We start from the raw sequence: 25,158 nt of genomic DNA, 5'->3' as shown, positions 1-25,158 counted from the left end.
ATATAGAAAATGCAAATTTATTTTAAAAACCCTCAGCAAGATTCATTTGTAAATTATATCCATTTTGCCCCTCAGAAATTTACTAGAGAAAGTTTACTAACCTGGATAATCTCTGTTCGTTGGATTTTGAATCCTTTGGTTTATGCTGCTGTGCTCATAGAGTAAAACGATAAGATTTGCTGGCTTTCCAGTAAGTTTCAGATGCTCTGCGGTGCTTAATTTGTGGGTTATTAGCACAGTTTCTGTGGCTGATCTCTGATACTGCATACGTAACTTCTTCAGCAGTACTTCAGCTTTTTCGTGTGATTCATCCTTTATCAAAATAGTGACATTTGTAAACTTCCTTCCATTTAGAGACTTTTAAAAAAATGTTGACTATTCACTATAACATTCAGTCTGATGTAACAGTTGAACATTTAACTAGTGTGTAAAGCCTATTGCTTTTGTAATATTTCCTTCTGAGTTTCTAGACCTTTATGTGCCAAGCAGAGAGACAGCTCTCTGGAGCAGCTGTTAGGGATGTAACAGTAGTTTAATGATTTGAGTGATATTATTCATTGCCAGTGTCCTTGGACAATAATGAGCACTGTGGAAACACCAGCAAATGTCTATATGTAATAGTAGATAAGAAACCTTATGGGAAAGAGTTTGGATAAAGCTGAAGAAAACTTAGGTTCAGCTATAAGCCTAGCAAGCAAAATAAACCTTCAATTTAAGAGTGGCTCTAATCTAATTTGAATCTCTGAAAAATCTCACTGTAATGTTTTATGTTCATTGTCTCACTGACTCCACAGCAAGTTTTCCCCTCCCTCCTCTGTCCCCAACTGCCAGCCTAGAAATTCGGCCTGGAATCTGAGAGTCGAGTTAGGGATGTGCATGCTAGAAAGAATCTATCAGCAGTAAAGGTTCTGCATTGGAACCAAATTAATAAAAGGAAATGCAGTTAAATAGGAAAGTATGAGAATCCTCCCCCAACAGACAAAAACCCAACCCATAACCCATATTTGTTAGGAAATGACAGATAAATGACAATTGGACAGAGAGTAATTCTGTTGTAGATGCCATTTTTTCCAGTCACTTTCCATTGGTGCACTTTATATAAAAAGGGTTTTATTCTTTATATTGTGGGGGTTTTTTTTATTTGAATGATGTGGTTTGCTTTGATATGATGCACACTTTATCATCCAAATTACAACAAAACAAAAAAACATAAAAATTATCATCTCTATATATTCAGGTATGTCCTGTGGATCTGGTGTCATTACCTTGGTTGTAGTATTTGTTAGCCATTTCTCAGCTAAATAGAGACAGAATTTCAATGCCTGAATCTGGTCAGGCCCTTAAAAAGAAAACAGTAAAGAATAATAAATATGTTTTCACAAATCCCTTCTATGGTACATAGAGTAACCTGTTTAAAATGTTTTGCTCCCTTCTCTTGGGGTTCAAAAGCATCTAGTTTAGAATATTAAGAAAATGTTTACAAGCTAACTGTTAAGGTTCTCTTGATCGAGTTTTCGATCAGTTTTCCTTAGCAAGAAAAGATGGAAAATTATCTTACATGTATAGCTAAAACATAAATGAGACGCAAGGTCATTGGTTTAAACACTTTAGGCCTGCTGGAATATTTCCTTTCAAGACTCTAAAAATTAGGACTTACAATTATTCTGGTAAGTAATCAGTACCAGATTTTAGCTTTTTAGCCTTATACTTGTTTAAATCCTATGAACAACCCTAATCTAATAGAAATTTAATAGCAAGATAAGTCTCTAACTCTTCCCAAAATGTAACTTTTCACTTTGCTTTCCACCACTGACTTCCACTTCTGCATTTGCCACTCCACCTCTGTCTTGACTTCAAAATATCAGAACACAAAGAAGACTCGCAGTGATTTGTGTAACCCTTGTCCCTTTTTTCTCTACCCCTTTTCTTTGTCTAGTCTCATTTATTTGAGGACTCTTAGGGTCAGAGGTCACTCTGACATCCTGCCTCTGTTTCACTCCTTCAGGGCCCCTTACACAGACTACTTTTTCTGTGGTCAAAATACCCCTCCTGGGAGCCTGGGTTTATTTACAGAAAATAAACTCAAATGAAAACTCAAAGTCCCAAATTACAGTTCACAAACAGATGTTCCTCTTCCTACTCCTACGCTTTTCTGCCTGGAGAGCTGTCATTCCCCTGCTTGTTCAGGGTCTCTCCTGCTTAGCAGACTACTCCCACCCCTTCCGAGCTGCAGTCTCAGTGCCAGATCCCAGGACTCTGTTCATTCCTAGCAGTCTCTGCTCTCCGTAATCATCTCCCAGCATAGTTTGAATGGTACATAAAACGTACAACCCTGGTCTCTCTCACCACAACCCAACTCTCCACCACAGCTCTGAAATTCGTAAGTTTTCTCCCGTCCTTATACCAAGACGGCCACCCTAGCCCTTCCAGCTGGAGTATACTCCTGCTCTTCCCTTCTGGGAAGCATCTTTGTGGAACCCTGGTGTCTTCTGCCACACCTAGGTGGCCTTGTCCATTCACTTCCTTCCCACTTTCAGGACAACCTTCCTAGCCCTTCCAGATGAAACACAACCCTGCTCCTCCATGCAAGAAGCCCCTTAGGCTCTCTGCTGGGAGATCATCTTTACCAGGAGAGCATCCCTCACTCCTCTGGCCCTCTCATGGGTCCTCTGGGTCCAGCTCTCCAATGCTGGAGAGGTCAGCAGGTAGGCTCCTCCACTGCTCCCCTGGCTCTCCAGCTTGGGGATGCCAGCCAACAAATCCCTCTTGCTGCTCTCCTGACTTCAGCCTTTCACCCAGGAAACACTTTCTACTTCCTTCCAGTACCTTTCAGTCTCCTGGTAGCAATCAGCAGCCCTTTCTGTCTGAACTAGTCAGAACTGACTCACTAGGATTTCACCTCCTGACTTCCTTCAGGGACGTCCCCTCATTGGCTCTCTCCCTGATCCTTTACAACCGCCAGGTGTTGCCTGCCCTCTCAATTGACCAAACGGGGGCACCTGCTCTGGCAGAGGGGAGCTGGACCTACTTCATTCAGTGGGGTCAGTCACATTCTGACAGGTCTGAAACATGGTTAGATAACAAACAAAACAAAAAAAAACTTTGAAGTGCCATGCAAAGTTATGGCATGACAACATAAATGTTTATTAACAAATAAATAACATGTAAAACATCACCTCCACCTATATTCAGCAACTGGCATCTTTCCATTTTGCCCAAACTGGGTTTAGGAACAAAAATGGGAAATTATTTGGGGAGGCTAGATGTAGGTTAGTCTCTAAAAATGCTACACAGAAAACTAGAAAGTTGCCCATCTCACCCCCCAACCAAAAAAACCCCATCAAACTTAAAACAAAAAACCCCCCAAGCACATGCACACCATACCTGTTGGAAGTTCTTGTGCAATCTTGTGAGCAATAGCTACAGCCCATTCTGGATTAACTATAGATAGCAGATAGGATTGAATGGTTTGCACAGTTTTAGTAGTTTCCTTGTTAATCACTGTTGAACATCCAGCTTTTGTTAGTTCAAATACTTTTGGCTTCAATTTTTTTTCAAAGACATGCCTGGCCGCAGACATGTATAGGGTATCCAGTGAAACCTAGAAGAGTATTGGGTGCAGGTTAAAATTTGATTAAGTCTGACATGTATAGAGTGAGGCCAACAACACTCAAAAGAAAAAAAATGCATTTTTCTCCGAGGAAAAAAATGAATGATTCTGAAATAAAAATCCCCCTAGACAGAGGCACAGCCTTACCTTCATTAGTTTGGAAATCAAGAGAAGAGTTGGGAAGGACTCCTCAGTAAGCTCTGCAGCTGTAAGAAAATCAGACAATAAGCTAGAAAAAGTCACACTGTCCCAATATAATTTCCCCCTAAGAAATGAAGTAATTTAAGTTTTTTGTTAAATGAAGAAAGCTATTGAGACGAAGGATGGTTCTCTGATTAGGGTGTAAATTCCATCCTCCTTTATACACTCCCTGTGTAACCTTGGATAGGTCACTTGTGCGCTGGTCCTCAGTTGGTATAAATTGTCATAGCCCCACTGCAATCAAATGACCCTTAGTTTCTCTGTGCTACAGCTTCCCCCTCTGTAAAATGGGGGCAACAATGCTTCCTAGGAGTGTTGGAAGGATAAATACACTAAAGGTTGCAGATTTGTGAGGCTCACAGATAGTACAATGAGTACAATATATACAGAGATAGCTAGAATACTGATCGTACATATAATACTCCAGAAACACTGCGTGGTTCTAAAGAATATCAAATGAAAAGGCAGCCTGGTTTGAGCAGCTGGAGACAGGGAAATCACATGCTCTAAAATATACTGGTGTTCCAGATCCACAGGAGGGGAAGTTCTTTTATAGGATTCCAGGTGTTTCAATAAGCTCAAAGCCTAGAAGAAAAAAACAGGAAGAAAAGTTACATAACTACTTATTTTTCTGAAGTAAAAAACCACTCTCAACATCTGCCCACAAGTTTTGGGTATATTTTTTGCCAGGATTACTGTATAGCTATAATGTTTTTTCCCTCTTGTGAGAAACAGCTACACTTCACTATTTAGTTGAATCCATTTTGCCCTCTGTACAAACATGCAACTCCAGCTGATACCAGTGGAATTAGGCAAATGGAGTAATGCAAGAATCTATGTTTGAATTAGTTTAAAACTATACAGATAAACAAAGAATGAGCTAGAGGCTATAAAGAAAGTACCAGCTGCTTATTTTTAACTGTACCTGGTTAAGCTGGATACTTGTGCTATTTTCATCAGCTCTTTGTATCACTCTCAGTACATTTTCTATAGTTTCATAGTCATATGGATCAAGCTGTCCAAAGAAATAAAACAAGAAAAGAACGGATTCAAATCAGTCTTCATGGTTTTTCAAATTTTATTTTCAATTAAATAGGCATAACAATGAAGAACCTGAGTGCTTCAAAGCACCTTCTTATTTACTTCTGGCATTTATTACTTCCATTCTGGAAAATTAGATCACTACTCATACCACAATCTCAAAACTCATAGAATATCAGGGTTTGAAGGGATCTCAGGAAGTCATCTAGTCCAACCCCCTGCTCAAAGCAGACCAATCCGCAGACAGATCTTTACCCCAGTTCCCTAAATGGCCCCCTCAAGGACTGAACTCACAACCTTGGGTTTAGCAGGCCAATGCTCGAACCACTGAGCTGTCCCTCCCCTCAAAACTTCACAAAGTGGTCATGGCATTCCAGAGAGGCCAAATTATGTCAGTAATGAACAAACAGAAAGAAGAGGAAAGAGTAAGCTCCCAGGATACACTCACGTAGATGTATATTTTTAATTGAAACTTTTGAAGAATTTTTCCAGTCTTTTTTATTTTCAATCAATAAGGAGAAGCAGGGGAGAGAGAGAAAAAAAAAGAGGAAACTCTAACACATTGTCTCTGGTAGTATTTTCTTAATTAAACTAACAACATATTAACAGTAGTAACAAAGATCCAAATGTAGTTCTTAAGATTCCTTTATAGCTCTCTAATAAACGATTGCCACGTTCATCGGAGTGAGAGGATAGCTATGAAAATAGTGTTTGACGTGACATGCATGCTTTGTAACTGTTTTACCTTGTGCAGTACTCCACTGAGGCTAATGACCAGGTCTTTTGTGCTTCTCAGTAAAGGAATTATTTTTACTGATTTGGCCAGTAATGTGGAATGAGGCTGCTTCACAGTATCCTCTGCAGAGTCTCCTTCAACATGATTTGCATTAGCACTCTGGAGAAGGAGTGTTTCGATGCAAAGCTGCAGTGCTGCATCACTGTCCAACATGAAAGTTCTGAAAAGGAAGAACATGTTTTCATTTTAAATCAATATGATTAGGGTGTGGATTTTATTATGAGTAAATTCACAACAGCCAGAATTACTCATACTGCATTTTACGAAGGTGGACAGTTATTTTTTGAGTTTGTTTATTCATAAACAGCCGATGTTTAAACTGAAACAGAATAATATAAACACATTACTTATTATGCCAGCAACAACACAATTTTGACTTGCTTCAGATATTACCTGCAGTATTTCAATATAAGGTCTGTGTCTACATTTGGATTCTGTACCAGGGTTCTTATGAGTTCTTTCTTTCTTATTGATGGCTGCCTAAATACAGTCTGGAAAGAAATCTGCAGATACAAAAAAGGGGTAGTCTAGTAATGATACTTCAAATATTCTTTCACAATCAAGGAATTATTTTCAATATGCTTGGTATTACTCATTTGCACTCTTCTATTCCAACTGTTAACTTCTGTTCTCCCTCTATAACATAGGGATTTTGTTTGAGCTCCATAAGAAGTGGTGCTAGAACCTCATTACTATGGGCCCCATTCAGCAAAGTATTTAAGCAAGATTCTTGCATGGATGCTTCAAAGTGGTAAATTTACCACAAATTTAAGTTCAGTGCACATCCTGAATGATGTGTGTGTCCATGAAAAGCAGTAAATTAAAAAAAATTTTTTTTTAAATTTAACTGTCAAGAAACTGCTCTTAAGTTAACTCCAACAAACATGAAACAAACTGTCTCATATTAAACCACACTGGCATTTTAAATTAAGAATGTAACTGGTTAAAACATTTAAAAGTATACTCACACCAAGTTTACCAAGCTGGATACCCCACTCTGCATCAGTAATTAATTCCTTGAATTTTTGTCTCTCTCCTGCTTCATCATAGTGACTAGCAAGCTGCGCTCCAACCAGAGCTACTGCCTTAAAAACAAACAAACAAACAAACGTGTGAATGAAAAAGCATGGTCTACGGGCTAGAAAACTGGAAATCATGAAATCCAGGTCACTGCATGACCTTGTGGAAGCCATAACTTCTGTGTTTCAATTTTCCAATCTAGAAAATGAGAATAATCCTTACTTCCTCTTCTTCACATTAAGAACAGAGTTCAGATAGAATGAGATGTCACTAGAAACTCCTAAAACGTAACTGCTTTTTTAAAAATACACATTCTCTGCCACTCTCCTCCTTTTTCCCCATTGCTTTGTTATCTTTTAATCCTTCCCTTCCTCCTTACCTCAAGGCCCATTCCATTCTTTAAATTACTGCCTGAAAGGTGCAAGTTCAGTTCAAATTTCTCCAGAACACTTTCAAACCTTAATGAGGGCAACTCTAATGCACTGCTACACTATGTAGTTAACATCTCCGAGCAGCACTTTAATAGTATTATATGCCAAGATAAGTATAAGTATACTGCCTTTTCAGGCTTACCAGAATTTTGTTGTAATTTTGCCTTGTGTTGTTTATGACATTCCAGAGTTTTTCAAACATATCTTCCTTGGGCAAAATTGTGCAGTAACCCAATGCCAGGTTATGATCTATCAGACGACAGTTGAAAACCTACAGACATTAAATCCACAATAAGCATACTTTAGAAACTGCCAGTTAAATAAATGTCCAGTTGTTATACATATCAAGTGTCCAGTTATACAAAGGCCTATTGGGCCTTTCAGTTACGTTAGAAAATAAGATTTTTATAATTTAGAAGAGAAGATAGGAATAAACTTGGAAGGCACTAAAACACAAAAGGATCATTACTTAAGTAAATTTAATAAAATGCTGGTTACTAGTCTTAAAGGGCCACCAGACTTTTGTATAACTGGACACTGTTGTATAACTGTACATTACTGGATTCACAGCTAGCCTTTTAAAACCTCGATTCAATTTAAGACGGTTTTTAGAAATAAGAGAAAAAGATCACTTAAAACGAAAAGTACAGTAAATAGGGATACAGAATGCATATAAATCATACATGCCATTGTTCTTTTATTTCAATAGCACCTGGGCTCCAAATGAGATCAGATCCCATTGTACTAATCACTGTACATACACAGAGTAAGAGACAGGCCTCCCACTTACAATCTAAATAGACAAGACAGCCAAATAATGGGAATACTAATTCTCCCTCTTTACAGATAGGGAACTGAGGTGGAAATATTAAGTGACTTGCTCAAGGTAACATTAGATGCCTGTGGCAGAACTGGAAACTGAAACCAAGTCTCCAGGTCTCCTGATTCCCAGTCAAGTGCCTTAACCACTAGACCAACCTCATCATTTAAAGCTGATACTATGCTCAGTTGGGGTCTGTACAGCCTACATGTGGGAATGGGGAAGTAATAAAAGAATGCAATAATGAGGCTCTGGAGTGAGCCCTCTAGTATTCTTCAGAAGAGAGGGACATGGAGTCATGAAAATGGGCTAGAGGAGGTTTCTCAGAACTCAAATCAGAGACAGGAAGGCCCCATGCAATGGTTCTTTCTGTATACATAAGAACGGCCATACTGGGTCAGACCAAAGGTCCATCTAGCCCAGTGTCCTGTCTTCCAATAGTGGCCAATGCCAGGTGCCCCAGAGGGAATGAACAGAACAGGGGATCATCAAGCGATTCATCCTGTCACCCCTTCCCAGCTTCTGGCAAAGAGAGGCTAGAGACATCATCCCTGCCCATCCTGACTAATAGCCATTGATGGACCTATCCTCTATGAATTTATGTAGTTCTTTTTTGAACCCTGTTATAGTCTTGGCCTTCACAACATCCTCTGGCAAGGAGTTCCACAGATTGACTGTGTGTTGTGTGAAAAAATATTTCCTTTTGTTTTAAATCTGCTGCCTATTAATTTCATTTGGTGACCCCTAGTTCTTGTGTTATGAGGAGTAAATAACACTTCCTTATTTACTTTCTTCACACCAGTCATGATTTTATAGACATCTGTCATATCCCCCCTTAGTAGTCTCTTTTCCAACCTGAAAAGTGCCAGTCTTATTAATTTCTCCTCATACAGCAGCCATTCCATACCCCTAATCATTTTTGTTGCCCTTTTCTGAACCTTTCCCAAGTCCAGTATATCTTTTTTGAGATGGGACAATCACATCTGCATGCAATATTCAAGATGTGGATGTACCATGGATTTATACAGAGACAATATGATATTTCCTGTCTTATTATCTATCCCTTTCTTAATGATTCCCAACATTCTGTTTGCTTTTTTGACTGCCGCTGCACACTGAGTGGATATTTTCAGAGAACTATTCATAATGACTCTAAGATCTCGTTTTTGAGTGGTAACAGCTAATTTAGACCCCATCTTTTTATATGTAAAGTTGGGATTATGTTTTCCAATGTGCATTATTTTGCATTTATCAACACTGAATTTCATCTGCCATTTTGTTGCCCAATCACCCAGTTTTGAGAGATCCTTTTGTAGCTTTTCGCAGTCTGCCTGGGACTTAACTATCTTGCGTAGTTCTGTATCATCTGCAAATTTTGCCACTTCATATTAAATGATCTGGAAAAAGGAGTAAACAGTGGAGATATACCTATCTCACAGAATTGGAAGGGACCCCGAAAGGTCATAGAGTACAGCCCCCTGCCTTCACTAGCAGGACCAAGTACTGATTTTGCCCCAGATCCCTAAGTGGCCCCCTCAAGGATTGAACTCACAACCCTGGGTTTAGCAGGCTATCCCTCCCAACCAATGATAGTAGGTATCATTTCCTATTTCAAATATGTTAAATAGGACTAGGCCCAGTACAGACCTTTGAGGGATACCGCTATTTACTTCTCTCCAGTCCGAAAACTGACCATTTATTCCTTCTTTTTGTTTTCTATCTTTTAACCAGTTACCAATCCATAAGAGACCCTTCCCTCTTATCCTTTGACTGCATATTTTGCTTAAGAGCCTTTGGTGAGGGACCCTGTCAAAGGCTTGCTGAAAATTTAAGTACACTATATCCACTGGATCCCCCTTGTCCACATGCTTGTTGACTCCCTCAAAGAATTCTAGTAGATTGGTGAGGCATGATTTCCCTTTTACAAAAACCATGTTGACTATTCCCCAACAAATTATGTTCATCTATATGTCAAACGATTTTGTTCTTTACTATAGTTTCAACCAGTTTGCCCGGTATGCTTACCTTACAGGATGCTTACCTTGTGTAATAAGGCAAGGACAGCAGTGACAATCACTGAAGTGGACTTTTGTTTCATAGCAATAAGAAAGCTTTTGGCATCAGCTAGCATTTTGTCATCATGTAACTATTGAAAATAAATAAACAAACGGACAGCAAAGTAACTGTTAAGGGTTAAAAAAAATCACTTTTACAAATAACTACTTTTTTTGTCACTTAAGAGACATCGACTAACACGGCTTCCACTCTGACACCTGTCATCTTGCAAGTAAATAGTTATATTTTCAGAGTGAATTAAATGCTTGAGAAACATTTCAGACAGAGTACCGGACACAGAAGTCCTCTGTTTATCCAGAAGAAGGATGTAGTTTGGATAGTGTAACCTGCAATGTTCCCCTCACCATCCTATGACAATATCCCTCAACCCTGATGGAAAAGAGAAGCCACCTCAGAAGAGGGAAGATAGTGGCAGGGTATGTTTGTTATCAACACCCATTCAACCCCTGGTCTCCCTAAAGAGTCTCAAGAGTCCCAGTTAGGATCGTGGTTTTGCAATGTGAAACCATTGTCCACTAGAAGGGGAAGAGCACCAGCTTGTTTCACACAGGCAACTAAGCAGCTCATCAGATGGTGATGAGATGAACTTCTAGCGAGAGGATGTGTATCACAATACCTATTCCTCAGCCATATTTGGTAAATTTACTTTCAGTGAAATTCAGCATAGATTTTCTCCATACCTTCTCACCCAGGCACATATCCATGTTGTTTGATACACAGTGCTGAAGACAGGATCCAAACAGACAGACTATTAGTCGCAAGGCTAACTCACACTGACTGCTTTCCATTAGGTTCTGAAGCAGTGCACAGATGGGCGTTTTGACTGGCATCAGGAGGTTCTGTCCTATGGAATGTTTCACCAGAAATAAAATTATTAGCTTATATATTAAGGAAGCTTGTATGCCAAGTCTAATTAAATTCTTGAAATTTACAATTAAAGCTGATTTCTCTCTCTACATTAAGGTATTCTTTGTTAAAAAATAATAATGGTGCAGATAATATTGGTAGGTCAATTTTAGCCCCCTTTACAAACTTGATGTTCAGAAGTTAATGCCTTAATAAAAAAAATCCTCTTTAGTTTAACAATCAGATGTTGTTTGTTAGCTGTGGATTCTTGCAGAGATAATCAGTCTTTTCTGAGCAGTTCTCTTCTCTATGAAAGGACCTCTATGAATTATTACTAATTAGCTGGTCATCTGTATCTCAAAGTGCTTTAGAAAGGAAGATTAGTAACATTTTCTCCATTTTACAAATGAGGAAACACAGGCGCATAAAAGTAAAAATTATCTGCCCAAGGCATGCACGTGAGTGGCTGATACAGGTCTCTTGACTCCCAATCAAGTGCCCTATCCACTGGACCATGTTGCCTCCTTAGTATAGTATTAGACGATTGCTTTTGTGTTTCAAGAACACTCTTGTGTGGGTTAACAGAGTTGTATTATGTCAATCTTCTTGTTCAATCTGTATGTGAGGTGCATTTTTGGACAGTTATATTCATTTTAGATATATACAAATGGGCCTGTCCAAAAGTGCTAGACACATACAGTAGAGCCTCAGAGTTACAAACACCTCGGGAATGGAGGTTCTTCTGAAATGTTCTTAACTTTGATAAAAATATTATAGTTGTTCTTTTGAAAGTTTACAACTGAATATTGAATAAATACAGCTTTGAAACTTTACTATGCAGAAGAAAAATGCTGCTTTCCTTTTTTTTTTTTTTTTAGTAGTTTACCTTTAACACAGTACTATTTGCCTTTTTTATGTGTGTGCATCCCTCTGCTGCTGCCTGATTGTATACTTCCGGTTTCAAATGAGGTGTGTGGCTGACTGGTCAGTTGGCAACTCTGGTGTTCGTAACTCTGAGGTTCAACTATACAAATAAAACCCTTCCATCTTCAACCCACTCATCCACATTCAACCCATCCCTGGGGAAGTGCATAGCTTTGTAACGTGCCCCATAAGATAACTGAGGGAAGCAGGGTACAATTCATATTCAAGAATGAGAGATGAAGGATCATCTTGTGGTTGAAGTACTGGATTGGAACTCAGGATAGGTTGGGTTCAATTCACAGTTCTATTACAAATTTCCTACATGGTAAACAAGTTGCTTAGGCTGTCTGTACTGCAGTTTCCCATCTTCTACTTGTATGTTATACCTCTTTCTCATCTTTTACCTGTCTTGTCCATTTAGAATGTAAACTCTTCAGAGCAGGCAGGTGTGTTTGTACAGTGCCTGCAACAAGGCCCTGAGGCACTATGTAATGCATAATAATAATAATTAATAATAATTAATAATGGACCTTCCACTAAGAACACCTTGTCCCCAGATAAAAACTATCTAAAGATAGACAGCTCAAGCACCCAAGTTGATCAGCTGCTGGAATAAGACATGAAGTGATGGGTTCTCCAAGATGCAGAGAATTGTCTACTATGTGGAGCTCTATAGGTCAAAACTAACACCCAGCAATAAAACAAAAGAAAGGGCAATCTCTAGAGCACAGGTACAATATAGTCCCTGTAGGCGGTACCGGTAACTAAATTAAAAGTTGTCTTGTGCACTGTTTTTAAGTGGTCCTCAGCTGTACTTTATAACAGAGTGTTGTGGCGATGTATGGGCATAAAAATTCCATATTAGTGGGAAGTCTTAACCAATTATTTAGCATTAAATGGGTATGTTCTAGCTTTTGTGGGCTTAAATTAAACACTTAGTAACATTTTAGAGTATTTTACTCTTGTCCTGTTAATATGTCTTCGTAGTACCTTTAATAAATGGACAGTTTGCCAAGCTTACAGAGTCCAAAGGATACATCTTGTTATCTGCAAATAAGATAAATATTTGTGAGCAGTGCACTAAGATCTTAGCAAAGTTATAAACATTGGAAATTACTATTAAAATATTATACTTTGAAACCAATACAAAAATAAAGCTAGATAATAAAGCTAGATAAAGAATTATGTTCTGGTATAATTAAATTAGTGCCCCATTCTGACTGTGAGAGCTAGGATCTTTTCTGTGATTTTCTTGTGTACAGCTGGACGTTACTTCATAACAGGGGAACCATTTTCTCATCTCTGCCTGAAGAAATATAAACTGTCTCTATTAACCCTGCAGGAGCTATATGTAAATTCCTTTGCCTGGATGGGGCTATAGATCTCATACATTTTCCCATGTGAGGGAAAAAACAAAAACAAAAACCACCACAGCCAAATACAATTTCCTTCATACTCAGATTTTTAGCTTACTAGTCAATTAGCATATCATTTATAAATAGATCTGACCTTTTCCAAGAATGCTTATAGATAAAAAATGAAATATTTAGAATACCATGAAGTATTTATACAATGAAATATTAAGAAAATGAAAGTGTATATTTGCCATGCTACACAAGAAATAAATAGTTTTAGAATATTCAGTGTTTCTGATGCATAACTGAAAATGTAAGTCTCTTGAGAAAATCTAATACAATGCAAATATCTATTCATAATTGCTGAAGTTATCAAAAAACTATGTGAGGGGGAAGATTGGGGAATGATATCGGTTTCAAAAAAGATTGTGTACTGAATTATTTATATTCCTAACTAAAAACAGTTTAATATGAAATGGAATAAAGACTGTACACTAACTAATAACATTAAGGAAAAAAAGGTTACCAGCAATAGGCACAAGGGAAGAAATAGTTTCATATGCAACTGGGAGCACCATCTGTGGATCAAGAACTATCCCATCTTCACTAAAGAAATCATCATAGGTCCATTCTTCATAAGGATCCTTATCAGCTCCAAAAGATGCTGCCTAAATTAACACATTGCAAAAAATATGAACAGGAAATAAAATGCTCATGAAGTTCCATAAAGGGATCAGCTAAAAAGTATGTATAATTGTAAAACTAATAAACTGCATGACATTACAGATCAGGTTTCCAAATTCAGGAAGAAAAGATGCTCATGTTTGAAAATGTGTCCTCAAGATATTTGTTTTTGCTGGGCACTGGGAATGAAAGACATTTCCTACTTCTTATGTGGGCATAATGCACACTAATGTTGAAAGGGAGATATTTTTTAATTTGGCTTTTAAAAACAGTGCATTAAAGTGTATTCATTTATTTATTGTTAGCATTCCAGAGAACATCTGCATTTTCTAATATCAGTTTTCACAAGAACTAAATGGAACTGAAAATTACCCGTTTAAGATTGGACTCTCGAGTCTCAAATCAGGGGCTAATCAAAAGTTCATTAAAGTCAGTGGAAAGATTCCCATTGACTTCAGTGAGTTTTGCACCAGGCCGTAAATGCCTTTATTTGTTCCACCTATTTGGTCTATGTTAGTTAGACTGTAAGATCCTTACATTTTTCGCAGCCCAAACTGCTGTTGGCTATCAACAAACAACAAAAATCAGTAACAAAGGGATAAGTCAAAACTCTTGAATGGTATCTTAAAGTTGTTAACTGATGGGAGTGTCTCCAAATTCTACATGTATTTATCAAAAAACCCACCACCCACACACACATATCTATATCATTGTAAAACCTCACCACTTTTTGTAAAAGCTTTTTCAGAATCAGTGTTCTGTGATTTCAAGCTGTCTTGGCAACAGAAATTAATAGACATTACATTAAGAGTATTAATAATGGTACACAGATGTTCTGGGAACACAAGATACAAAATATAACCTACAATAGCTTTTGTTCTGAGATATAGGAGACAAGAGGCAGAGGAGTTGATAATATTTTGGTCTGGATGGCAGTAGCTAATTAGCACCTATCATTAGGTATACCTCGGCAAGTTGACAAAGATGCACAACCTGAATATTTCATAAACCACTGTAAAAGAAAAAATTAAGCTTCAAATTTGAAGACGTTACCTTTGCTATAAATCCATAGTTTTCTATTTGGCATTGTCCGTAAATTTCCTTAGCAGCCAATGTATATTTACATAGCTCCAGAGAATCTAATAACAAATCTGTGAGAAATTAAAGTCATTGTCATTCTTTTATGTAAGTCATATATTCTCTATTACAAAGAAAATCACCATTTGGTGTCACCTATTTTTACAGCGGTATGCATGCACAGAAATTCACTTTTTGTTTTCATACATCATAGAAAAGTGATTTGTTTGAAATCTACTTTCCAACATGAACAGAAATAAGAAACTATGATACTGGATTACCTGGACTGCATATTGTAGCTGCTTGGCATGCCATCTCATTTATCACTGCTGGAAAGTTCAGTCCTTTAGGTGTGATCATTGGAACATCAGCTCCCAACATATGACAAAGCTTCTGACAAGCTAAAAATAGCAACTTCCCTGTTTGTTCATTACAGTGATGTTCATATAAATCTCTTTAATGAAACAAAGGGAAAATTTATGTTAGATTTTTATTTAAGATAAAAATCATAACTTGTCTTTCTTTTGAGGTATTAATATTAGTCCAACAACATTTAAGTAAATTAGCTCACCAATAGGGTGGGCCTGAAATCTGAATAAACTGATATGCAAGAAAAAGGACACCTAAGTGCTTACCTTGTATATAACTACTGACCGTTGTGAAATTAGTTATTGGTTATAAATTATTTTACAGTAGTTTAACTTCCATTTTGTGCCACTTTCAGGAAGATAACTGAAAAGTAGCTGAAGGCCCTAACTAAACAGGTATGCTGACCAAAGAGTTTCAGCTACCGAAGGCAGGATAGCTTAGGGTTTGGATGGTTTTCATGTGTTCCTGGGACTCAAGAAGCTCAGCTATATATAGTGGCTGGCTAATATTGGCTACTTCAATGATTCTTCATCCAGTACAACAGTATTAAATTGCTAGAATTAAAATACACACTCTTGCTCGTCTGTGTTACTTTGATCCTTTACTTAGGCTATCTTCACCAGAAAAGCTGCAACGGCACAGCTGCAGTGCTCTAGCTGAGCTGCTGTAGGGCTTCAGTGTAGACACTCCCTACAGCGAGGAAAGGAGTTCTCCTGTTGCTGCAGTTAATTCACTTCCCCAAGAGGTGGTAGCTAGGTTGACGGAAGAATTCTTCTGTTGACCTAGCATTGTCTATGCTGGGGGTTAGGTCAACTTAATGTCGTTCAGGGGTGTGAATTTTTCACATCCCCAGGTCAACTCACCTACATCGTTTAACTTTTTAGTGTAGACCTAGCCTTAGTAAAGAGGATGGCATTAATAACCAAGTTATGGAAAAACACACTGGGAGATGCCAAACAATCCAAGGTGAACCTACTCTTGCAGTCTTCTATGCAACAGTATATTGCTTAAGTGGATCTGCTGTGTGGCTCCTCTTCCCTCTAGTCAATCTTGCCTTTGCATTACAGCTACCAGCTATTGCAGAGTACCAGAAATAGTTTATTGCATACTTCTTCTTACTTTAATGCTAACCAGTCCTAAACTCTTCTGAAATTTTACCTGCATATCTTTAGTGCCTCTTCAATTTTTCCAGCATCTAATGACCTCAGTGCCAGCTTTGCCCCCAGCTCTTGCTCTGTCCTTTGCAGAAGTAAAGCTAGTCTGTAAAGTCTTGATTCAGTGGAACAGTTCTTTGTTTTACTATCATCTTTGGAATTCGTTGCTTGCACTTTTCTAGATTTTGCCAAGGATTGGATACTTTCATAGGCTTTTATGTGCTCTTCAAGGAGCTGAGACATCAACAAATAATTCCCATAATCCTTGACTGAAATAAAGATATCAAAATCCTCCTGCAACAAGAAGTCAAATAATAGAACAGAACCTTCTTATTCACGTGACTTACTTTAGAAATTTGTCTTGTTTAAGTTTTACACTCATTCTCTCATTCACAGATGAATTTTATCACAAAATTGAGTTTACTAGTTCAGATTGGTCACTAGAAAACCCACTGTAGATTAAAGAATATAGTTAATTAGTATGAAACAAAACTAAACAAAATAAAAGATATTGCATCAAAAAGTGTTTTAACTATGTAATACTTCCTAATAGATCAAATATACTGCAGTCTACTATGCAAAAGGTAATCAATTCTTGGTAATATGCAACATTACAGCACTATTAGAAAATCTTTGCTGAGAAATTGGTGGAATTATTAGGATTTTTGGATCAGTGAAGTGAGAACTGGCAAGATGATACTGTTTCTTGACAGTTTAAATATATTCCTAGTGTTGCCTGATTTAGGAGGTTAATTAATTTAGGAGGCTTGCCAATTAATCTAATCAGAAGATAATAAAGTTCTTGTCCCAGAATCAGGCTACACAGAGTATGCCAAAGACCCTCACAGGTATGACAGGACGCTCACACTGGGACCAATATTTCTTAAAGACTTTTATTGAGATAAACAGAATTATAATTAAATAGTAATTAAATGGTAAAATAATTAGAGTTATAAATGCAGTACTATTATTCTAAAAATACATATGATATACTATAAAGCTTTTGATTAATATACTTACACCCTTTCTTGATGACCTGGTGATAAGAGACAAAGGACCAGCCTTGTCTCAGGTTTCTCATTTTTGGGTGGGAGATACAGAGCTTAGAAGAAGCTAGAGAGCAAAAGCTATTGAAGCTAACTTAAAATTTGACTTAACTGACTTAAAACTTAAAATTAAAACTAGCAGACTAATAAGCTAAGAATGAAGAAGCTTGGAGCTTAGAAAACTTAGTAAACAAGCTTTGAAGCTCCGAAAAACAAAACTTAGAAGCAGCAGCAGCTTAGACGCTTAGATGCCTCCTTGGCATTGTGGGTCACTCCTCTTATAGGGCGTGGGTGCTTGAGCCCTTCTTCCATGTCCAAACTTAGTTTTCTTACCTACTGAAATGTTGGGGTACACTTATTTTATAGGCAGGTATGTTTGTACGTATTAATAACATATACATACATATTAATAACATTAAATTATTTTTACATTTTTTTTTTGCTTTTCCGGTTATTTTGGTTCTTTCCTTGTGATGTACCTGTTTTGTGTACCTGGTGGTGTAGCTGCGATTTACAGAGGACATGAACTTTGGAAAGTCCCCTATGCCAACTTGCATATCTATTTTAGTTAAAGATTACAGCATATATGAACCTTATGCTTAACTTATTACTATTTACATAGTCCGAAACCTATGTATGCTAACTTTGCCTTAGCTCAACATACAGGATATGGCCTGTAGGTCCCTTGTGTTACAGCCAAACTACTTTAATATAAACCTATAATAATAAAAACAATTAAACCCATAAAAATAGAAAAAACCTATATATAGAGAGGCAAGGAAGCAGGCTAGCCCTATAAGCTACACTAGAAGGGGATGGGAACAGAGCACATTAACAGAAAATAGGAAAAGATTTCTGAGTTTTAATCCCAACTCTGCAAATGACTTACTGTACGGCTTTGGGCAAGTCAGTGCTAACAAGGCAGTGACTAGCTTGGAGCATGCCACAAAAGTAACGGTGAACATCAACACCACTAAGTGCTTGTCTATGCAACATGGTAATGCGCATTATGGAAGTGTGATTTCTAAAACACATTAATGCGTTGTACATGTAGACCCTGCAACCTTGCTGGTGCACAATAAAAATTCCCTGATGTTCTTTAATGTAGGACCATTTCAAATTGTACCATTAATGTGCTCTGTTCATTAGACCTCAGTTCCTGTCTAGTAAGAATCACACTCCTAGCATGCGTCTTGCTGCACCGTGTAGATATGCCCTAACTCAAAATTAAGTGGTATGAATTTTTTTCAGTCACCAACAACACATGGCCTGGGAACTTTATACCAGGATGGACTGATTTAAATCAGCAAACAGGAAGCCTTGATTTAAATCCATTTTAATTTTGTTTTCTTGTGCTTTTTAGTTAGTTATTTTCCCAAAGAAAGGTTCATTCTCATTGATTTGCAACTAAATATAGTTTTTACATTAAGTTTCACACTTCGCTTTTTGCTAACCAGGAGAATACACTATAGCTATACATATTTATTTAAGCAATTATAAAGCTCAACATACATTTATTCAAATTCTTAATTTTTACATTTTTTATTATGTTAGAAATGGGAGTCACATTTCTTATTTACTATGTTAATTTTTTATTACACAACTTCGGTCAAGCTGCATTTAGATGGAAATTGGAATTAAATTAAAAGTGTTCTCTCTGCACCTGCTAGCTAAACTGCAACAAAAAGTAATTAAGGCAAAGTCATTTCTGCACAACAGAAACTAGAAGTATTCACATTTGAAAAAATGTAAATACCAACATCATTGGAAAGACTGAAAATAATATAGATACTGAATATAGTACCTGACATTTGTGACATTTAATAAAATTTGAGCTGATATTTTCCCCCTTATTCTGTATATAATTAAATAAGCAGACCTCTTTAACTCATAAAAATTTGAGAAGGGCTCACTGATGCAGCACATTAGGTTTATTTATTTAAATTATACTAAGTTTAGGCCTTAACATAAGTTGTCATAATTTCAAATTAAAAATAAACCTGTTTAAAAGTAAAAAATAGAAAAATATATTTAATGTAAATAAAATCAGAGTTAATTTATACATTTTTTAAAATATATACATTTATTTTTATCCACTATGCTTTATATTCCCTAAAACGCTAGCATGGAAATAATGTTTTAAATGACAAAATCTGTTGATCAATCTTCATCATCCATAGCCATTTGAACATTTTTAATTTATTTGTAAGCTACTATTATACACACAGAACATAGTAAAATTGTAGCTAAAATTACATTTTAATAGGATTCATTTTTAAAAATGCATCATTTAATAACATTACTCAGGATAATTTCAAACCTATTTTAATTTCTTGTAATTATAAAATACTTACCTGCAAGCTAGCAAGTGTTTCAAACATTTTTAAGTTTGCTTTACATTCATGTTCCTTCAGAGGATTTTCTGTAAAACAGGAAAAAATAGTTACTTACTGAGCTACTTACTGGGCCAATACATGAAGGGGTAAGTTACAACTTACCTTTCTGAATGCTAAGCAGGAATTTAAGAACCTCCACAAGTGTCTTTGTTATACACATTTGCGTTATGCGCTGAAAAAAAAAAGTGATAAGTTAATCTTTCATTTGGTCTTTGGTGGGTAAATAGTCTTAGGTACACAGCTCAGATTATCGAAGTGCGGCTTGAGAAAGACTATAGGTAAGTAAATGGGTTTATTGAGGTGGAAGAGGGAGGTGACCTTGGGTATGAATTTAGGGTGTGGGCCATAGCGCTTCTCTGTGCCTGAGGTTTGTTCGGTTCCCTCGGAGCCAAACTATGAGGCTTAGTTTTACTCCTGTGAGAGCTAGACTGCACCGGGTCTTTTGTTCCTTGGGATGTCTTGGTACTGGACAGCCCTGGTGCCTCACAGTCCAGTGCTCTCGGTGCCATCGGTACCGGGGCAGTTTTTGCAGGCAGACATCGCTTTTTAGGAGGTGAATCATGGTGTGGTGAAGCATGAGACCACTTTTTTGGGGCTTTTTTAGGACTAGGGTCCTTAGCAGCCATTTTTGAAGAGGACCCCATAACTGAGGCAGCTGCAGGTAAGGACTGGCGAGGAGGTGTCCTGGACTTGGTGTTGGAGGCAGGTCAGAAGGATCTCTCCATCATTAAAAGTTTTAGTTAGAGGTCCCTCGCCTTCCTTGTCCTCACTGTGAGTTTCTTGCAGGGGGGACACTTTTGGTAAATGCGTCTCTCCCCTAGGCAACAGATACACTGCATGTGGCTGTCTGCCACTGGTACTGAAAGTCTGCAGGTCAGACAGCGTTTGAAACCTGGAGAGCCCGGCTAATGCCTCTTCGGCGACTGCCCGCCTGAGGTGGGGAGAAAAAAAGGGGGAAAGTTTTTTGTTTTTTTTAAAATGGTAAACAGAACAAAAATGAAAGGAGAAATCAATAACGAGGGAAATAACTAAGGAAGGGGAAGAAATTAGAGGAATATGAGAGCTGTTAAGGGTGCTGCTATCATTCCAACCAAAACCAAAGGTGGCAGAGAAGGAACTGGGTAACGGTTGGTTGCCTGTGCGGAGTAACCACACCGAGCAGTGTGAGACAGCTGCTGCGCATGCACGGCCAACCAGGGTGCTGCTACCACAAGTCTCCGACTAGAAGTGCGGGTGCCAAGATACCTAAATTGGAGCTCCCACAAGGACACTCCTCAAAGAAGAACTTTGTAATTTTGTCACAAGTCAGTGCTATACCATTTACAAACTTTTTTTAGATCTTAGACAAAATTTATTTTAAAATGATTTGAGCTATATTTGTTTGTTAAATCCTGAATTTACAACTGGGTAAAATTAGTCGTAATGCATTAGGATTTACATTTGTAATTTAATTAATACTCATGGGAGTCAAATATGCAAGTCTCTGTACCAAGATGAAAATGTGCCTCAAAAATACAGGGAACATTTCTGACACAGTGGTTTTACCTTACATGATTTGCTTTTTTACAAATGGATGAATGGATGCAGAAAGCAAGAGATATGCACCTTTATACCTTGGAAAGGTACATTAGCTTTTATCAGTTCTCCATTAATCACTCCCTTCTTTTACGCGTGTTGAAAGCAGCATTGAGAATGATCAATGTACATGTAATTTATTAAGTGAAAGTAGTTAGTACCTCTTCAGAATTATCTGCTTCTTTCTGCAATACCAATCTTGCCCATATAGACAATCTCTCTGCAACTTTCTCTGCTTCAGAAACAGGCAGAGATTTTAATAAGTTTAGAGATTCCTCTCCCTGAAAACAAAAAGGCAAGTCAAAAATAGTTTGATAAGAGTATCTGTTGTTGAAAGAACTTTAATTTTCTTGTCAGTTATCTTATCATTATCTTATCTCTTTACTGTCTGACATTATAATGGTGCCCCACCAGATGACAGACTTTTTAAGTTCAATGTACAACTTGGGGAGTTTATTAACTCTCCCCTTTTATAGAGCATACAGTTTGCCATAACATACAAACTCTCTAATATCCCAAAATAGTTTTTAGCATGTGTAGATCCTTTGACTCAGAGAGCTGAGGGCAGCTAAACTACAAGTTTATTTGTTGATAATTATAATAGGTAAAAAAAAAGCAATTTCTTTAAAAGTTCTTGCAAAACAATTGATTAGATAGCATTTGTAAGCAGGACTATGGCAAGCATGACTACTTTTATTACAACATGCTGGTAAGAGAGTGGAATAGCAGAAGTTGGTTAGTGTTGAAAAAGGGACTTTCTGATTTTTAGGGTGGGAAACTGTACTTCAGAGGGGGCCTATCTAGTTCCTTTCCTCAGTTAGAGGAGCCTACCACACTGCAGGTCCATTACAGGGAGGAATATCCTAGATCCAGATCCTGATATGCAAGAATAATCATAGATAAGGCTACCTTTATGTCACGGAGATCATGGAAGTCACGGAATCCATGACATGCAGAAAGACCTCCCTGACATTCTTCGGTCAGCTCCAGGGGCTGTGGGACTTGGGCTGGCAGCCAGCGGCCCCTGGCAGGGTTCTAGTGACAGCAGTCCCAGGCAGCCCCCTGCAAGGTTCCAGTGATAGGTGACAGACTCCTGAGGGGGCCCTCCTCAGGGTTCCAGTGACAGGCGACAGCCTTGTGCGGGGGGGAGGGGTCGCCTCCGGCGAGTGGCTGGGGGTGTCTTGTTTTCTCTTTGGGAAATATGGTCACCCTGCAGCTTCCAGCTGCCACAGGCAGAAGGGGAACCTCACAACTCCCAGTCGCTACGGTGGCAGAGGAAACAGCAAAAAAACTTTTGTAGCGGCAAAAGTCACAGACAGGTCATGGCTTCCATGAATTTTTGTTTATTGCCCATGACCTGTCTGTGACTTTTACTAAAAATAACCATGACAAAATCTTAGCCTTAAGTCATAGACAAAAGGTGACCAGCAATTCAATGACTGAACAGTCTCCTCTCATAATGCGACAGTGCTAAATCATTTAATTCCCCGCTTACGCATGCTGAAGGTTCAGCACATTCGAGTCCCACTAACATCAGTAGGACTTAAGGATATGCTTAAGTGCTTTGGTGAACTGTGACCTAAATTGTCCAGTCAGAAAGCTCTGCAGAAGAGGAAACCACCTGCTAGTCACAGGGATGCAGAAGGCGGGTGTTTGTCCCAGTAAAGAGTTGCTCAATAGCCCTTCCCACAAAAAATGGTTTGTGACATACTTCAACTCTTAGGTCCTCTTTACAACATGGAAACTGACATGTTTTGACACCCTGTGTCAAATATGGCAATGCTGCCAAGCCAGAAACGGACTCTTTTCTTGCTGGCTTGGAGAAAGTCAACCACATGCAACAGCAATTGCAGAAAAGTTTATCAGAAGATTTCTAGCATATTTTATTTTAGCATACACTGTTTTCATTCTTTTTGGCAGTGAATGAAGGAGGATTTACCATGTTTTTCACTTTATATCAAAATATGGTAGGTTCTGTAGTGTACATATGCTTTCAGTTACTATGCATTAGTTTATGGAAAACCATGATAAATTTAACTTACTCATATCTTAGTCTATATATATAGGCTTGATTTTCAATACTATAATATTGGCTACAACCAGTGTTAGTAGTATGATCGCACAAATTGCATACACAGATGTTTGTCAAACTGCAGTAACTGTGCAATTCTGAAAAATAGGACCCAAGTATTTTTTAATGTAGATATCATATGACTACGAAAACTTTCATACCCGATCTCGATCAATCAGGTCCACCATCCTCAAAATATAGACTTCCACACTTGGCAACATATATGCTGCTACAATTTTCAAAGCATCTTCCAGAGAAGTAGGGGTATCTTGTTTAAGAATGTATTTCACCAATCTCTGAAACAAGAAAACAGACATGGATACTAAATCTTGCTGGAAACGTTTAGAAGCAGAACTGCCAGAGCGTTTCCTCCCTGCCAGATCTTTTCCACAATGCTGTAGCCTTTCATTATGGCAGGGAAAAGCTCTGGCAGCAGGGAGGCAGCAGTACATTATGCTGCTAAAAATAGCAATGTAAATGTGGGAGGCACTGCTTGGGCATGTAAAGAGCCATGCAGTGTACATACTGTAAAGTTCTAGTGCATCTGGATTTTACTTGCCTAAGCAGTGCCTCACCAACTACATTGCTGTTTATACCTATGTTAGCTGGGCTGTGACGCTGAGCCAGCAAGGGTTAAAACAACCAGCAGGCTGCATGACCAAAAAATAACTTTTAAGGACGTATTAGAAGAGTACTGAAATGGTAAACAGGGCCATTCTTTGTAGATAGCTAACAAAGCCATGTTAAACAGACCAATGCTTCTCAAAGTCGGGCCGCCACTTGTTCAGGGAAAGCCTCTGGCGGTCCGGGCCTGTTTGGTTCGGCCGATCGCAGCTCCCACTGGCCGCGGTTCACTGTCCCAGGCCAGTAGGGGCTGTGGGAAAGGCGGCCAGTACATCCCTTGGCCTGCGCCACTTCCTGCAGCCCCCATTGGCCTGGGACGGCAAACTGCGGCCAGTGTGAGCCGCGATCAGCCAAACCTGAGGACGCGGCAGGTAAACAAACCGTCCTAGACCACCGGGGCTTTCCCTGAACAAGCAGCGGCCTGACTTTGAGAAGCACTGAAATAGACTACAATCCTTGAAATGTAGGCCTGAATTGTTAGACAATTAAAAACAGATACGAATTGTATTTGTCTGTGTTTATCTATATCTTGTTAGAAGTTTAACAATGTGATCTAATTAGCCTGTAGATGCTAAACTTCTGTTCCTGTCAATGTTTCATGACTATATTCTATTGATTCAGAAATCAAAAGAGGATATTAATATTTAGATGGAATGTGTGGTGTAATATTATTGTCTTCATTTGTCTTTGAAATTTGTAGTGGACTACCTGTGAACTGCCTGATGGTTAATTACCTTATGCTAATGAATGCAACTAGTTTCCGGTGTAAACCTAGCAAATAGGGATTAGCTTCAAAGCAACAATATACATTACCTATTCTTCAGCCAAGGAAGCCCTGCTGTGACCACAGCTTGCTTCCACTGTAAAGAAAGTCGTACCTGATTCTGTTTTATCTCAGATCTGCTTAAACGTTGTCAGGGAAAGTCTAAGTCACAAAACTGAGGTCTCCCGGTCTACTCTGGATTATCCCTGCAATTTCTCATGGAAGAATTTGAATAAACTCTGCACATGGATAGCCTATTGGACTATAACCTTTTAAACT

At 38.2% G+C, this 25,158-nt stretch overlaps 1 protein-coding gene across 4 annotated transcripts in view; it reads right to left on the bottom strand.

The window, feature by feature from the left end:
• Positions 1-25,158, bottom strand: part of KNTC1 (kinetochore associated 1) — a 74,059-nt gene that overhangs the window by 15,844 nt on the left and 33,057 nt on the right. For all 4 annotated transcript variants that reach the window (XM_050924423.1, XM_050924420.1, XM_050924421.1 and 1 more), the window contains exons 30-50: positions 23,654-23,788; positions 21,583-21,702; positions 19,949-20,018; positions 19,805-19,872; positions 16,409-16,698; positions 15,163-15,335; positions 14,858-14,955; positions 13,647-13,788; positions 12,756-12,812; positions 10,676-10,839; positions 9,961-10,065; positions 7,242-7,370; positions 6,617-6,733; positions 6,042-6,151; positions 5,598-5,808; positions 4,737-4,826; positions 4,225-4,396; positions 3,758-3,816; positions 3,385-3,601; positions 1,266-1,339; positions 102-312 (exon numbers count right to left, since the gene is read on the bottom strand). In XM_050924423.1, coding sequence (XP_050780380.1) covers positions 102-312; positions 1,266-1,339; positions 3,385-3,601; positions 3,758-3,816; positions 4,225-4,396; positions 4,737-4,826; positions 5,598-5,808; positions 6,042-6,151; positions 6,617-6,733; positions 7,242-7,370; positions 9,961-10,065; positions 10,676-10,839; positions 12,756-12,812; positions 13,647-13,788; positions 14,858-14,955; positions 15,163-15,335; positions 16,409-16,698; positions 19,805-19,872; positions 19,949-20,018; positions 21,583-21,702; positions 23,654-23,788 — 2,812 coding nt within the window. The remainder of the gene's footprint in view (positions 1-101; positions 313-1,265; positions 1,340-3,384; positions 3,602-3,757; positions 3,817-4,224; positions 4,397-4,736; positions 4,827-5,597; positions 5,809-6,041; positions 6,152-6,616; positions 6,734-7,241; positions 7,371-9,960; positions 10,066-10,675; positions 10,840-12,755; positions 12,813-13,646; positions 13,789-14,857; positions 14,956-15,162; positions 15,336-16,408; positions 16,699-19,804; positions 19,873-19,948; positions 20,019-21,582; positions 21,703-23,653; positions 23,789-25,158) is intronic.

Source organism: Gopherus flavomarginatus, chromosome 15 (genome assembly GCF_025201925.1).
Source record: "Gopherus flavomarginatus isolate rGopFla2 chromosome 15, rGopFla2.mat.asm, whole genome shotgun sequence".
Classification (NCBI taxonomy): Eukaryota; Metazoa; Chordata; order Testudines; family Testudinidae; genus Gopherus; species Gopherus flavomarginatus.
This window is presented reverse-complemented; position numbering and strand designations above follow the sequence as displayed.